This window comes from Leptonotus elevatus, chromosome 2, assembly GCF_054856555.1.
Source record: "Leptonotus elevatus isolate MCC_2025b chromosome 2, RoL_Lele_1.0, whole genome shotgun sequence".
NCBI classification, from domain to species: domain Eukaryota; kingdom Metazoa; phylum Chordata; class Actinopteri; order Syngnathiformes; family Syngnathidae; genus Leptonotus; species Leptonotus elevatus.
The window spans coordinates 40,244,213-40,259,841 of record NC_141240.1 but is presented as its reverse complement, the minus strand read 5'-3'; the positions used below and the strand labels follow the sequence as shown (position 1 = coordinate 40,259,841).

Genomic DNA, 15,629 nt, shown 5'->3' with positions numbered 1-15,629 from the left:
GTTGCTTCAGTGAAAATGGCTGCGAGTGAATGCGTTTTAAGTATAAATGCGAGTTTGAATGTGTCAGTCCTGTGATTGACAGGTGGTCAATGAAAAGGTATGAATCACATCTTACCTTAAGTCACCTGGTATAAGGTTCAAACAAGATCAGAAGTATAGAAATGGGATGTACGATTTTAAAACAAAAAGAATCACGCGTGTATTTGAAAAAGCCACATATCTTATCCTTTAGCCGACTAGCTTTAGGCTAATGCTAACATAGCCAAAGCGGCGGGACCAATTTTACTAGGGGCCGAGCTTGGGTTCCGTCAAAGCCTGGGGCACCGTTTTAAAAACAATTTCCACACTACAGCCTTTTATCCAGGATTTTATTCATCAAGTCATCCCGTGATACGCTCGTGGTATTGATGCAATGTAAAACAAACCGTACAAAGACTTTGTATCTACTTAGGTAGGGGGCAAAGTGTGGGGGTTCAGGCAAAGAGCGGGGCGGTTTAATAAACTTGTATCTGATCTCAAAACACCTACAAACTCATATGTAGCACCCTCTAGTGGACCACAGTAGTAAAAATCGAAGGTTAATGTTGTGTTTGCAACCCCCAGTCAAAAAGACTTTCCAATAGTTTTTTTCTCTCAGCTTGGAATGTACACAATCACGTTTCCTTCCACTGTAATTGAATGGTGACATAATGCACGTGAGACTTAAAGCTCGCATTCCACTTGGAGACTTAAATGCTGCCGTCAATGCGGTAAAATCACATTGGAGAGATTAAGCTCGGCCCGTTACAAGTATAAGAAGCATGTGGCTGCGCACGTGACCATCAGGTCACAACACACACTGACTTGTAGACAGCAATGAGAGCAAATGTGGAGGCAGAAAGGCGATGTGTGTGAGAAAACAAAAAACACTTTGAATAATCCCAAACGTGATGGATGTAAAACGAAAATTTTAATTGGATAGTCAGTGAATACAACGGGGACAAGAACGATCGCTGAAGAGAAGAGTGAAGTAAAATGGGTTACGACTCGATGTTGATGTGGAGAGGAGGCCCGTGAAGAAAATGGTGTGATGGATGGAGAGATGCCATCGATTCACCCCAGTACAAAAATATGTTCCAAAAGTGGGGATCAAACAGCATCAATGAGTTTGTGGTTTTGGACTTTATAGTTGTTAGTAAACAAATAGTCTCAGTGCCTCAATTGTCGACCATGTCAAGCTTGTGTGAGCTCCCTATTTCCCAAAATGTGTCCATGAGCAAGGCATTCTTTATTTAATATTCTTTTTTATTTTACTTTTTGTCAAGTTTTGGCGACCCAATTTGACTAATTTACATATAACGGATTGAACACTCAGTTTCTCTTCCCACAACTTGGCAACGAGGCTGCCAAAAATGTGCTGGACTCTGACCTCCAGAATATTCATACATTCTAATGTCAAATAGGTTAGCATTTAGCACAAGCTAACATTTATTTTATTTAGATGTTTCTGGGGGTTGGGGAAGAATTCCGGTGGGTGGCCCGGTGGGTGGTGTCTGGTCGGTGCTGGATTTCACTTTCCTTCTTTGGTCCCCTTGGGTCTCCTGACGGCGGTGTTCGGTTTAGGTGAACGGTATGGGATTTTTTTTCTAATAGGTTTTTGGTGAGCTAACAAATACACGCACGCATGCACGCACATACACATACTCACCCACATACAAAAAATAAATAAATATGTATATATATATATATATATATAAAATATATTACAAAAAAAAAAGAGCAATGATGATGACATTACCGAATGAACAATACTGAGCTCTTTTATAATTTTTTTTTAAAAAAAATAAAAATTGTTCAAATGATTTTTTGACGTTTATAGCTATCAATGGCAGTAAATGAGTTAAAAGATGTGGAAGTCATAAATAAAAATGCTTTGCCAAAAACAAAAAAAACTGAATTCAGATCAACTCACCTCACAGTTAGCAGCAATTTGGTAAATAGGGAACAATTCATTAAAAAAAGAAAGAGGCTCTGTGCTTTTTAATTCCACTCCCAGTATAAGTTTACTGTCAAAATAAAAATAAAGCACAGACAATTGCACCGTGTGTGTGTAAAGCAACCACACAGCTTTGCCTAGGAGTCTACTTAGCTTTATGCTAACAAACAATGCAAAACGCCATTGACATGCTAGCATCGATAGTCGCGGTTTTAGAACACTTTAAGCAACACTTGAACACAAAATGATGTACAGCACATTAGGGCAGATAGCAATTCTCAAAGTAGATTCTAATGTCTTCTACAAAAACGTTACTAATACTTTTAGAAATTTACTTAGCAGTAGTCACTTAGCTGTAGATGTATTCTTCTTCATTTGACTGCATGACTGTATTACACTGCCTCACAGTGGCCAAGGCAGGCACTACTCCAGCAACACAATGCCTTAAATCATGATGCAGAAACTTTTTTATTCTATTTAATTATGTTATGTTTTTGGATGAAGTACAATACTATAAAGCTCTATTTTTTCTTATATATATATTATTTATTTTTTGTGGTAAGGGGCTGGCATTTCCTTTCATTGAGAGCAAAGAGTGTTTTGATTTACGAGTGTCACAGGGAACAATTTAAACTCGTATGCCAATGCACAACTGCGTTTGTTTACTCAACGACATCGCACAGACTACAGCAGCCACAATCCACTCCGCCTGTCCGCCTGTCTTCAGTGACGTCATCCAAAGAAAGCCTCACCGGCCACCGGGCGGTCAACTGTGCGTGCATGCGCGCGCGCGCGTTCGGCAACAGAAGTGCTCTGCTCTGAAACCAAGGCGACCTTTTCTCCGTGACAACTATTTGCGCGGGACTTCGTTCCTGGTGCGCTCTCTCCCGCAAATGTCAATTTCCATTCAATGTTGTCATGTTGCGTGGAAGTTTGCGTTGCGTGTTCAGCAAGATGGCTCCGTCTATGCTGGGGATGGAGAAAGTATCGGAACAAACCAAAGTGCTGTCAGTGATGTGCGGCACCTTGTGTAAAAAAAAGCTACAAGAAGATTCGCTTGTGACGCCGCGTTGGCTGGAGTCGTGCCGACAACGATTTGTTCGTCGCTCCTTGAGAGGAAAAGGAGGGAGGTGACGTCGGCGATGACGATGACGATGACGATGACGATGACGATGGTGGCACTCAGTGAGCGGGCAGCGCAGCCAGGCAGGCGAACTGACGGTCCGAACCCACGGGGCCGTTTGGCAGCTGTCAAGCCGAATTTCCTGCACAGGATCCCCGCGACCAGGAGGCAAGAATGCCGCGGAGGAAGCAATCCAACCCGCAGCCCGTCAAATGTGAGTTTTTGTCCCGTTTTGTCTTTTTGTGTCAAGCAAGAAATACAACTTTGGGGTGTTTTTTTATTTTTTATTTTTTTGTAAAAGTTCTATATACTGCACTATAGTGCTATACTATAGTTGATAGTGGTTTCATGGAACAGGAACTGGTCCAACTTATTTGTTGATTTTGCTTGCTCTTCCTCCTCTTTGTGTTTTATCGCATCCTGACCTGAACGTTGTCTGTCCTTCACACTTCTTCCTGTTTCCACTTCCGTACCTGACCCTCCTCCTCTTTGTTTTTCTTCATCACTTCCTATTTGGCTTTGCCTTATTCTGCTCGCATGTTATATGTAATGTGGAGAGTATTTTAGCGGGTGGAAAATGAAGCTTTTGGCAGAATGTTTCTCAATGCTGGAAAAGCAGCAGTGCGTCAAACTTAACTTAAAAGTGCTTCCTTCTTTGACTTTGACCTCTTCACTTATCACATCCTCACTGGTTTCCTCTGTTGTCTTTTCTTACTTCCTGTGCCTTGTAATCATACTCTCAAGTCAAATCTTTTTTTATTTATATAGTGTCTCGTATAAAAATACTGCCTGAAAAAAACATACCAAACATACAGAGGTCATTTTTTTTAAGGCTTAAACTGTATGTATAAAGATGGTAAACATGAAATAAGCATTTGGATTTATTGTATATGGAGGACACTGCCAGTTCTAACAACGCCACCACAGCTTAGCTCATTGGTCAGCAATACCTTTATCTGTCAAAAGAGCCATTTTAGGTCAAAATAATAACCAAAAATCTGTCTGGAGCCGCAAAATATTTGAACACTGTGATGAACGAAACAGCGTGTTAGTTTAATATTAGTACTGAGTGCACAAGAGCTAATTGGAGCTCCACCATAACAGAAAAATATGCAGTATCCAATACTTTATCGGTCGTGGCTCAGGGTGTGGAGACGGTCGTTGAGTCACCAGAATGTCGGCTGTTGGATCCCCGCTCTCCCTGAGTCATGTGTCGTCGTGTCCTTGGGCAAGGCACTTTGACACACCAATGTGTTGCTACTCACACCGGTGTATGGAAGGTGCGAATGTTTGGTGGTGGTGGTGGGAGGGGCAGTAGGCGCACCTTGCCAACCTCGCTTTCTTTCGTCAGCCTGCCCCAAGGCAGCTGTGGCTACTTAAGTAGCCACCACAGTGTGGATGTGTGACTGCATGAATAATGTATCCATTGTGTTGTAAAGAGTTTTTGAGTGTCTAGAAAAGCGCTATATACATTTGATGCATTATTATTATTACTTTGAGATTCATTTTCTTCAGCCATTCGGCTTCCGTTTTTGGATATATATATATATATATATATTTATTTCATACATTTCATCAGACTTTTCTGCTTTTTTGTCAAAATTATGACATTTTTGGCAATTTTATAGACATATGATAATTTCTGCCTCTTCCTTTTTTGGACATTTTATTTTTATTTTTACATTTTTTATGCCTTTTTGCAAAAAAACAATTCCTGAGATTTATAAAAATGTTGTGGACATTTAATGGTAATTTTCTTGGACACTTTTTTGACTTTTTTTTTCTCCATACTTCATTTTTGATACATTTCAGACTTTTCTGCTTTTTTGTCCAAATTATGAGTTTTTGGGCAATTTTATGGACATATAGTAATTTTCTGCCTTTCTTCCTTTTTTTTTTTTTTTTTACATTTTATTGTTTAAAAAAAACCCACATTTGTAATGCCTTTTTGCAAAAAAAAGATTCTGAGATTTATGACAATTGGGTGGACATTTAATGGTAATTTTCTTGGACATTTTATGGACACTTTTTGGACATTTTTTTCCCATACTTCATTTTTCATACATTTCAGACTTTTCTGCTTTTTTTGGGTCAAAATTATGACATTTTTGGCAATTTTCTGGACATATGGTAATTTTTTGTCTCTCTTCCCTTTTGGACATTTTATGGCTTTTCCCCCCCAACATTTTTAATGCCTTTTTGCAACAAAAAAAATCTGAAATTTATGACAATTTTGTGCACATTTAATAGTAATTTTCTTGGACATTTTATGGACAATTTGTGGATTTTTTTTAAACTAAAAAAAAAAAAACTTTTTCATCTACCTTTCGTCTCATTTTTTTGAATATTAAATTTTTCTAAATCATTAAGTCATTTAAAGGACATTTAATCTAAAAAATGCAAATAAATACAAACTTTTGAGAGATCCAGAAGAGAGGGACTAAAAGAGCCTCATCTGGCTCCTGAGCTGCAGGTTGCAGTGCAGACCCCCGACTTAGCTAATGGGGGCCTCTCAAAAGTCTTATGTCGGACCCTTTACTGGGGCTCCAAGTTTGTACAGTGGTAAGATAAAACGCGATGCACATCATTTGTTCCCAGTGGAGCTGGAAGATAGCGTGACGTGCAACACGGGCTGTCTGATTCTGGACGATGACATTCTGCTGAGTGGCGAATTGGCCTTTGGCAACTCTGAAATGATGAGTTTAGACGCAGATTCTGGTCAGTGAGGTACACGCAACACAAATTGTTAAGGCCAGAATATTAAAGTGTTTCTTGTCTTACGATCAGATCTGTTTTCTCTCCGTGCGGACGAGGAGTCCGCAGGGCTAACCGACGCAAGATTGCCACCATTCCTCTCATGTAAAAGTTGTGGTCAACTCTGTGACACGCCACCGGGAGCCGGGTTCGATCTTGGTAACCTCACTTCCTCCCCTGTTGCATTTCACTATGACATCACACATACTTCATCAGAATGATTTGCCTCCCCTGCAGGAGTGGACTCAGAGCTTTACTGTCTCACCTGTGATAGGGGTGTCCAGGGTGCTGCCTCCAAGTCCACGCAGGTGTCAAATGCCAAGATGGCTGACGGATCCCTCTGCGGTGCGTCCGACAGAGAGAAAAGAAGTGGAAGTCAATTGGGCGCAACTGGCGACCTTCCTCATAAAGTCTACTCCTGCTCACGGTGCACCTTCACTTCCCGTTACTCCAATCACCTGAAACGCCACATGCACATCCACGACGGCCAGAAACCATACCGCTGCCCCGTGTGCCCCTACGCTTCCATCCAGCTTGTGAACCTGCAGCGCCACGCGCGCACGCACACGGGAGAAAAACCGTACCGCTGCCATCGGTGCAGTTACGCCTGCGGTTCCCTTGGCAACCTGCGCCGGCACCAGCGCATGCACACGCTGGATCATCGGACAAAGAGGGACGAGGATGGTTGGAGAAAAGTGAATGGCAAAAGCCAAAAAGGTAGAACATTTTGAATCGCTTATTCACTCACTTTTAAATCTTCATGTCCTTATGTTTGTTGGAATTGGAAAGCAGCATGGTGGTCGAGTGGTTAGCACTTCCACCTTGCAGTTCAGTTCAGTCTTTGTTAGAAAATTCTGACCAAAAGTTCAACTACCAGGGTCATAAGCGTGCCTTAAGAAGTTAAATGAAAAACAGTAAGTAAAGTTGTCCAAAATTTGATAACCAGTGGCAAAATGCCTTTTTAACTCATTCACTGCCATTGACGGCTATCGACGTCAACAAGAGTATGAAAACCTGGAATTATTATTTTTTATTGTACATTTAGAACAGATATAAAATGTTTGATTAATCGTGAGTTAACTAGTGAAGTCATGGGATTAATTATGAACAATTCCTCATTTTAAATCTTTTTTTAGTAAAAAATAAATTTTTTTAATTATTTTTTTAAATATATATTTTTTTAAGAAAAGATTATTAAAAAATGAGGGGTGTCAGATTATTATTTTTTAATCATAATTAATAGCATGACTTCACTAGTTAACTCACGATTAATCACAAATTTTGTATCTGTTCTAATTGTACAATAATTATAAAAAATTCTAGGTTTTCATACTCTTGTTAACAAAAGTGGGGAAAATGTTAAACTGAAATTGTTGACCTCTATAGCGTCAATGGCAGTGAATGAGTTAACAAGAGTATAAAAACCTATAATTATTTTATTGTCATTTAGAACAGATATAAAATGTGTGATTAATCCTGAGTTAACTATTGAAGTCATGCGATTAATTACAATTAAAAATTGTAATCGTCTGACACCCCTAATTTTTAATAATCTTTTTTTCCAAAAGTTAACTCACAAATAATCACAAATTTTATATCTATTCTAAATGTACAATAAAAAAAATGTCTAGGTTTTCATACTCTTGTTAACAAAAGTGGGGGGGGGGGAATGTGAAAATAATAGAAATAGTTCAAAGGAATTTTTGACGTCTACAGCCGTCAATGGCAGTGAATGAGTTAAAGGTTAATTGTACATTAAAAATAATGACGTTATCAACTCATGATAGACAAAATATTAACTTTTTACGACTGAAAATTGCAAAATTAGTAAAGTATCCCTTTATATTTTTACATATCTTAGTTTAGATTTCAAACGCAAAGACTTTCCAAGGTCAGCAGCATCTCTTATAAAGTTAGTAAAAATCTAAATGACTAGTCTTATGAAGTTAGCAGTTTTAAATTGCTTTATTATCGGCAATCAAATTTGAAAAAAAATATTCATCAAAATCAATCTAAATGCTAAATATCGCTAGTAGCATGTAGAGTCCTGTGGATAAAATAACATTTTAGCGAGTTGAACTTGTTAGAAAGATGCTAGTTAAGGCAACTACTAACTACAGTAACTGCTCCCCACACAGCTCAACATTGGCCCAATCACGCAGTCATCACTCATGTGTATGATGTACAACAAGAGTAGAAATGAGTTGAATTCTAGAGCGCAAATTGCCCTTCAGAGATGAACAATACAAAAAAAAAGCGTCGACTTCCTCACCTCGTCATGGTTGTCCTGTCCTAGCCGTCTCGAACCTGACGCTGCAAGTTACTCAGGAGCCGGCTTACCTGCAGACTGAGGTTCGGCTGAGCTCCCCCGCTGGCCCGCTGCCTGTCCCGCTTTTCCCGCTGTGCTGCCGGCTGTGCGGCCTCACGCTGGAGGAGGCTGACCTGGACGCCGTCAACATGGAGACCGGCCAGGATAGCCATAAACAGGTGTGTTCACGGCAAATGGATCTTTTGCTTCATATGTAAAAAGGTGGTAAAAATACAAACACTGTACACGTGCTGCTGAAAAAATAATAATAGTGAAATAAGTGCTGATTTAAACAAACGGGTGAAGTTTTGCAATTTAAAACACTTGTTGTCATATTTGATCTAAAACTATCATGAAGGTGATTCTTAAAACATTTTAAAGTAACAAGATAGCCTTCTGTTACCCGAATGCTAACATAAAGTGGCAAACTAAAGACACATGGGATAGAAATTGGCATCTATGTGTTGCTGCAACGGATATCTGAGCACGAATATTAGTGCCGTACTGTTGAGCTGAGTGGAGTTTGGGAAGGCTCAATAAATGCTAAATCTGTCTTTTACTGCCCTCAGGTGGCCACGCCGCACATACCTGAATGCAGCACAATTAAGGGGGGAAAAAAGTGTGACAAAATAATTGTTTTATATTCTCTGGGGGGGAAAAAATCCAAAATATGAAATAAACAACTGAAAAATGGGTGCTAAACTGCGGATGTGAACGGGTTGACTGCAGTTTTATGTCGCAATATCACCATTCACCACTAGATGCCAGACACAGCTTAGTTCTGCTCACAGAACTTCAATGTATACAGAGTAATTTTAGAACAAAGATTGCCCTGTAAATAATCAGATTTTGAATGAGTTGATGTTTGTGAAAAAAATGCACAAAATGAGTTCTAGCACTTAATGTTGATTTCTTGTTCCGCAGTTTTGTACCATATTTGAATAGCAATTTAAAATAAAAATATTATATGGTTATTGTTTGCCTTAAACTTGGGGTGTCAAAATGAGTGCGTTAATTTAAAGTTATTTTAACGCCACTAATATTTTTAACGCCTGATTAATAATTTCCCTTACTTGGAAAGCCTTTACTGGGGGAATTCCAGTCGCAATGCAGCAGACACGTCCACATCAAAATTTAGCACTAATAATAATATATTTGTGCAGACTCTGTCAAGTTGTATTTTACAATTTTAAAAATGTGCAGAATTTCACAAGTTACTCCATGTTAAAGATTAGAACGATAAGAAACAGAAAAGAAAAATGCACTGATTTGTCACCAATGTCTTACAAATGCAATGATGCCACCTTGTGGCAGAAAATGACCTAAACACAAGTCAATATCACACTCGATTTTTTTACAGTATAGTACATCTTTTTTAAATTTTACTCAATTTTATGAATTATTATGAAATTACTAATCAATAACTAAAATATGCTTACATTTATTTCTATTACTTTAACATTTTTCCACTTTTATATACTTTTTAAGAGTATAAAAACTTGGGGAAAAAATATTTTATTGTACAAGTGTTTTGCATGTATGCACATATTTTGTCCATAATTATTATTATTATATATATATATATATATAATTTATTTATAATTATATATAATTATAATTAATTGTTGTACATCTAGTTAGGAAGTGCGTGTTCCTTCCTATGTAGCCCCCCCAGTAACACCGCAAAAAAATTGTGACCTTGTTTGTAAGCTTGTTTTCGTTCTCAGGTGTGCCATCGTTGCTCGTCGGACCGGCCGCTCAAAGATGGCGTCGATTGTTCAAGGAGTCAATTTGGACCTCTGGAGTCCCACCAGCGTGGCAACCAGCTTTACCGCTGCCCTCGGTGCCCATTTCTGTCCCACTACCCCAAACATCTGTCCCGCCACGCCCACATCCACTCTGAGGAGAAACCTCACCGCTGCCCACAGTGCTCCTACACCTCCTCCCACCCGGACAATTTCAAACGGCACCTGCGCGTGCACACGGGCGAGAAGCCGTACCAGTGCCCGTCGTGTAGCTACGCCTGCGGCAACCTGGCCAACCTGCGGCGCCACGAGCGCATCCACTCGGGCGCCAAGCCCTTCCACTGTCACGTTTGCGGCTACTCGTGCAACCAGAGCATGAACTTGAAGAGGCACATGTTGCGACACACTGGCGAGAAGCCGTACGCCTGCGCCGAGTGCGACTACACCACGGGGCACTTGGACAACTACAAACGCCATCAGAGGAAACACGGACATGGCGCGGTCAGCCGGCGCCGGGCGCTGGCCCGGCACGGCCTCGGCTGGGCCAAACGGAGTCGGGAGAACAAAGGACGCAGTTAATCCATCAATTTGATTTATATAGCACCTTTCATACTTTAAAATGCAACTCAAGGTGCTAAACAATTCAAACATCCTTAATACAAAAAAATAGGAAAACACACACATAATTCCCCCCCCCCCCCACCCCCAATAAGTAAATAAATACATGAACATGGGGTGGGGCACAGAGAAACCATGTGAGGAAAGGCACCCAGGAAACACTGGAGCTAAAAACAGCTACAAGAAAGCAGAATAAAAAGGCAAAAACAGCTAAAAGACAATATAATAAAAGGAACTGGGAAATAAGAAAAGTAAAAGAGGTTAAAAAGGTAATTTCAATTCCAAACTAAAAAAAAATGTGTCCATTCGAGTTACTTTTGAAAAGTAGTTATAGTTCTCTGAAAAAGTAACTATTTACTTGACTAGTTATTCAATTATGAAAGTAACTACTTTAAGTTACTTTAAAGGCGGGCTCTTGAGTTTCCATTCAGAAATAAACACTGCATAAAGACGATGTATACACATGAAATCCTTCTCAATCAACACCGCTGGGCTTGTGTTGATGTGTGGTGATGATTTTGTCGTCATCTGGAGACTTTTCGTATAGTAAATATTTGAAGTTGGAAAAAAAATGCTTATACTAAACCGCCCCCCACCCCCCCGAACACACCCATATTTGTTTTTCTTTATTTTCTGTGAAATGTGATCCATTTTTCTTCATTTACAATATAATGGTGCAGTGTTCCCCATACATTGCAAAAAAAAGGGGGGTTCTATTTTGAACACAAAACTGTACCTTAAGGTTAGATCAGAGATGAGCGACCCATACGGCTTGCATAAATTTAAATATCAAATGTCTTTGCATTGTACCATCTTTGCACCCTCAGGAAACGCCTAAAGGTGTCATTATAGGCCACAGTGAGTCTACAGTGCTAAAGTAGGCCTAATCTTTTTTTTTTGCGGATTAGGATTGATATGCAGGACATAGTACCTGTAAATAACATTAAAGTTTTGAGTAGGTTGAATGTGGGAAAAAAACACACAAAATTAGTTCTTCCTTGAATGGTCGTTTTTATGCAAGTGACCCCTTTGCACTGGAAAATAAATACAGTATGTGGATATATAAAGAGAAATGTATGATAAAAAACACACATTTTGTACATATCACTGGCCTCAAGTCACAAGTTGGTCAATTTAATATCTTTCAAAAACGTATACCTTTGGACGCAGTCCACACGTGTAGGTGTCATTTTTACAAATTATTGACCAAGCTGCAATATTAAAAATGCCTTGCTCTCTTTGATGATGCATTGTTGAACTAACATGACATTTTTGGGGATCTCCTGAAAAGTGACAATTTTGGAAGGACAAGGTTTTGGCCCAACACCAGCAATATGCACGTATTTTGTAGTCTTTGAATGTCTCACGATTCGATTCCGATTTTTAGGTCTGCGATTCGATTCAGAATCCATTTTCGATTTAGAATCGATTTTTGGTTCAAAATGATTTGATTGACAATTTTTGCTTCAATCTATAGATGTGCAAGGAATTGTAATGATCTACTCCAGTCTGACTCGCTAATGCTAATTAGCGCGCTACTCGCTGCACTTTTATCACTCAAAAGAGCGACTCCACACTGCAAAAAAACAACTTTTATTGGAATAACTTGATCTTGACTTTTTCCTTCTACTCTCTAATGTGGCTACAACTTAACAGTGTATTAGACCGCGTGGAACCACACTGCCCCTCAGTGGCCAAACCGGGTACAACATGAACAGCGCTCCAAATAAAGGCACACACAGACAGGCAAGACAGTATAAAATAATTTAAATAAAATCGATTTTGGGACATTTACAATTGATTCTGAATCGTACTAAATGAGAATTACGATTCTTATGAGAATGTATTTTTTGGCACACCCCTAGTATTTTGCCCATATCTAAAATGCCTTTTCCCCCACACACACATCTGGTTACGAAGTGTGTGGTCCCATTTGGACTTCTGCAGCATTAAAATTGCCCGTTCCTGGGTTAAATGATCCAATAATGAGATGATCTGACTTTATTGTTTTCTACCTCTGCGACGAACGACCACATGATATTAATAAGGTGACTTGACTTGCCCAAGACGTAATGTAATACCTTGAGACAAATAAGACTGGAGACTGATATGAAACGTCTGGGACTTCTTTCAGTGCATCTCAGGTAACACTTGAATTCTTGTGCCTTCGGAAAGACAGAAAGACTGTAATGCTGATATCAGTTGTGTCTGATTTTCGCTGCCTTTTGTAATATTGATGTCGATCTTTGTCCACCTTTGATACATTCTGATGTCATTTTCCAAAGAAACGAGCATTTTTATTGAATAAAAATTAAGATGCTTAAAGTGTTGTGCGAGATGAGTTTACTGTAAAAATGTAAAACGTGACTTCCTGTTTTCACCCGGTGAGCAGGAAACATCTGCTTCGCATGCAGTGTGAAGAGCACTCAGCCATCAACTAAGATACAATTGTGGCCGTAAACAAATGTCGTACCATGGCCAGGGTGGGGTTGCCATGTTGTGACTGACACATCCTCAATTTGCCACTTCAGCCTGGAACCACAACAGATGCGCATTGACGGCTTGAAAACATGGGCCAGGTGAGCCAACAAAGCTGCTCTTTTTTTTCAGGAGACAACAAATTGATGTCTCTTGTCCGTCCAGTCTTTGCCGAAACATTACCCAGCAAAGATGTTCCCTGGTGACATCGTGGAGTATCCGAGGAACAAGTACTTCTCCCACTTTGCCATCTACTACGGGGAGAGGGACGGCGTTCGCTACGTGGCTCACCTGACATCTCGAGGTACAGACTAGCGCATTTAAAAAGTCTGCATACCCCGTGTTTAACTCATTCACTGCCATTGACGGCTATAAACGTCAACATTTTATTCTAACTGTTTTTATTTAACACTTTTTTCCACTTTTGTTAGCAAGAGTATGAAAGCCTAGAATTTAAAACAGATATATTTGTGATTAAGTTAACTAGTGAAGTCATGTGATTAATTACGATTAAAAACTTTAATCGCCTGACGCCCCCAATTTTTTTTTCTCTTTTTTTTTTATTCATTAACTGCCATTAACGGTTATAAACTTACTTACTAAAATTATTTCAGCTGTTTTTATTAGTTTAACATCCCCCCCCCCCCCACTTTTGTTAACAAGAGTATGCAAACCTAGGATTTTTTCAGTGTACATTTAGAACAGATGTAAAATTTGTGAAGTCATGAGATTAATTACAATAAAAAAATGTAATCGCCTCTTGCCCCTAATTTTTATAATATATATATATATATTTATAATGAATTTATGGCAGTGAATGAGTTAAAAAAAAGAAAAAGAAAGAAAAAGAAATCATATTCCAACTCAGATTAAATGCAGTGGAACGGGAGGCCTGACAAGACGCCAGGCAGCACCTCCATTTTTTCAATGAGAAAGGGAGGGAGATCATTCCTAAACTATGCTTGCCCTATGGGGGAGCACAGTGTGGGATATGGAAAAAATACACCTCAGCACATAATGTAGCCACATAAAGATAAAAGACATTACAACAAAGCTCAAAAGACTTGCACACGTGATTAACTGTGTACTAATTATCCGGCTCATCTAAAAATAGATACACAGTACATGTATTTTCTAAAGGGAGTGATCCCTAGCGCCATCTAGTGGTCAAAGACTCGCATTTAGAAGCACGTCAGAGACACCACATTTCACAAGCCTATGAGGGAAAATATGCTATGGTCTAAAGAAACTAGTGCTGTAAGTAATTATTTTTAATAATTAATTAATCTGTCAAAAAAAAAGTAGAATTTATTAGTTGATGAATCAGGTTTTTAAAAAATCCAGCGGTATGTCCACAAAAATCAACTGTACATTTGCGCATTTGTTTTGCTTTTGAAGTTCAAGTTACCCTTTTAATTAAGGATTACGATTACGATTACAGATTCTGACTCCAAGCTCCCCCTCTTTGGCCGGGCCCTACGTTCCGAAGTCAAAATAGATCCCATCGAGCTGCTGGGGAAGAAGTACAAGGTGATATAGTTCACGTGATCTATGAGTGCGGCGTCAACATGCAAATGACTCTTTGCGCTGTTTAGGTGAACAACATGCTGGATGACAGCTTCCCGGCCAGAGATTTCCACAGCGTTGTGAAACAGGCCATCGATGACATGATGGGACAGGAAGTGACCTTTGACATTTTGTTCCACAACAGCGAGCACCAGGCCACGCTCTTTAGATACGGAGTCAAAAAGTCTAATCAGGTCCAAAGCACTCGATGCTTTCATGATGTCACTCAAATATGTTTGTGCAACCATGTGAGGCTGCTCAACATCAAAAGAGGCGAAAGTCATACAATTACAGTTGTGTGTGTGTGCGTGTGTGTGTGTGTTGCAGATTGAGGGAATCTATAAGCACATAAAGCCTGCGTGGGAGAAGCTGTTTGAGGAGAAGAAACTGTGAAAATGCTTCATCTTATTTGCAACAATATTGACAAGATTAGAAAACTTGCCCTACACTATTAAAGGAGAAATCAACCCAAACATTTTCTTTACAACAATACGTTGTACGGGCCCCCGTTAGTCTAAACGGGATTGTAATCAATATTATGATTGTGGAATATTAATTAAGCAGCAAAACCCACCAATTTTTATCCACAAATATGAACACTAGATGTCTTAAGGCCAATCACACCTCAGCTTCCTAACATCACATGACCAAACTCAGGAAACAGGTGAACCGTGATTGGTTGTTACCTGAGCGTCTGAGCCTTTTAGGCAATGTTTCATTTCAGTTGACAGCAAAATGGCCACACCTGTGATGGCTATAACTGGGTGGGTTGTGTTGCTTAATTCATATTTCACATTTCACATTTCACATTTCACAAACGCAATATATTGATCAGAATGCCGTGTTTGGACTAGTGGGGCTGCATAAAACTTATTATTGTAAAGAACAGTTTTAGGTTGACATCCCCTTTAAGCCATTTTGTCTTTTATTTGAGCATCTTGATTGCTCCCTTTGAAGAAAAAATATAACGCATGATTTTTTTTGTGGGGGGGGGGGGGTCAAATAAAACTACTTTGTATCGTGTACTTGGAATGATTTTCATTGTCATGTTTTTATTTGTTG

At 39.3% G+C, this 15,629-nt stretch overlaps 2 protein-coding genes across 3 annotated transcripts; both read left to right on the top strand.

The window, feature by feature from the left end:
- The first annotated feature begins 2,952 nt into the window (after positions 1-2,952).
- LOC147180015 (zinc finger protein 513-like) lies at positions 2,953-12,806 on the top strand. Of its 2 annotated transcripts, XM_086069015.1 has the most exons (6): positions 2,953-3,312; positions 5,697-5,816; positions 5,886-6,011; positions 6,090-6,569; positions 8,149-8,339; positions 9,888-12,806. In XM_086069015.1, the coding sequence occupies exons 1-6, from the start codon at positions 3,273-3,275 to the stop codon at positions 10,482-10,484; spliced, it is 1,554 nt and encodes a 517-aa protein (XP_085925141.1). In that variant the 5' UTR covers positions 2,953-3,272; the 3' UTR covers positions 10,485-12,806. The 2 variants fall into 2 exon arrangements, with proteins under 2 accessions (XP_085925141.1, XP_085925142.1); XM_086069016.1 differs by lacking the exon at positions 5,697-5,816.
- Positions 12,807-12,965: 159 nt separating this feature from the next.
- plaat1l (phospholipase A and acyltransferase 1-like) lies at positions 12,966-15,410 on the top strand. Its single transcript, XM_086069356.1, has 5 exons — positions 12,966-13,102; positions 13,167-13,305; positions 14,443-14,531; positions 14,597-14,761; positions 14,895-15,410. The coding sequence occupies exons 1-5, from the start codon at positions 13,094-13,096 to the stop codon at positions 14,958-14,960; spliced, it is 468 nt and encodes a 155-aa protein (XP_085925482.1). The 5' UTR covers positions 12,966-13,093; the 3' UTR covers positions 14,961-15,410.
- Positions 15,411-15,629: the final 219 nt, after the last annotated feature.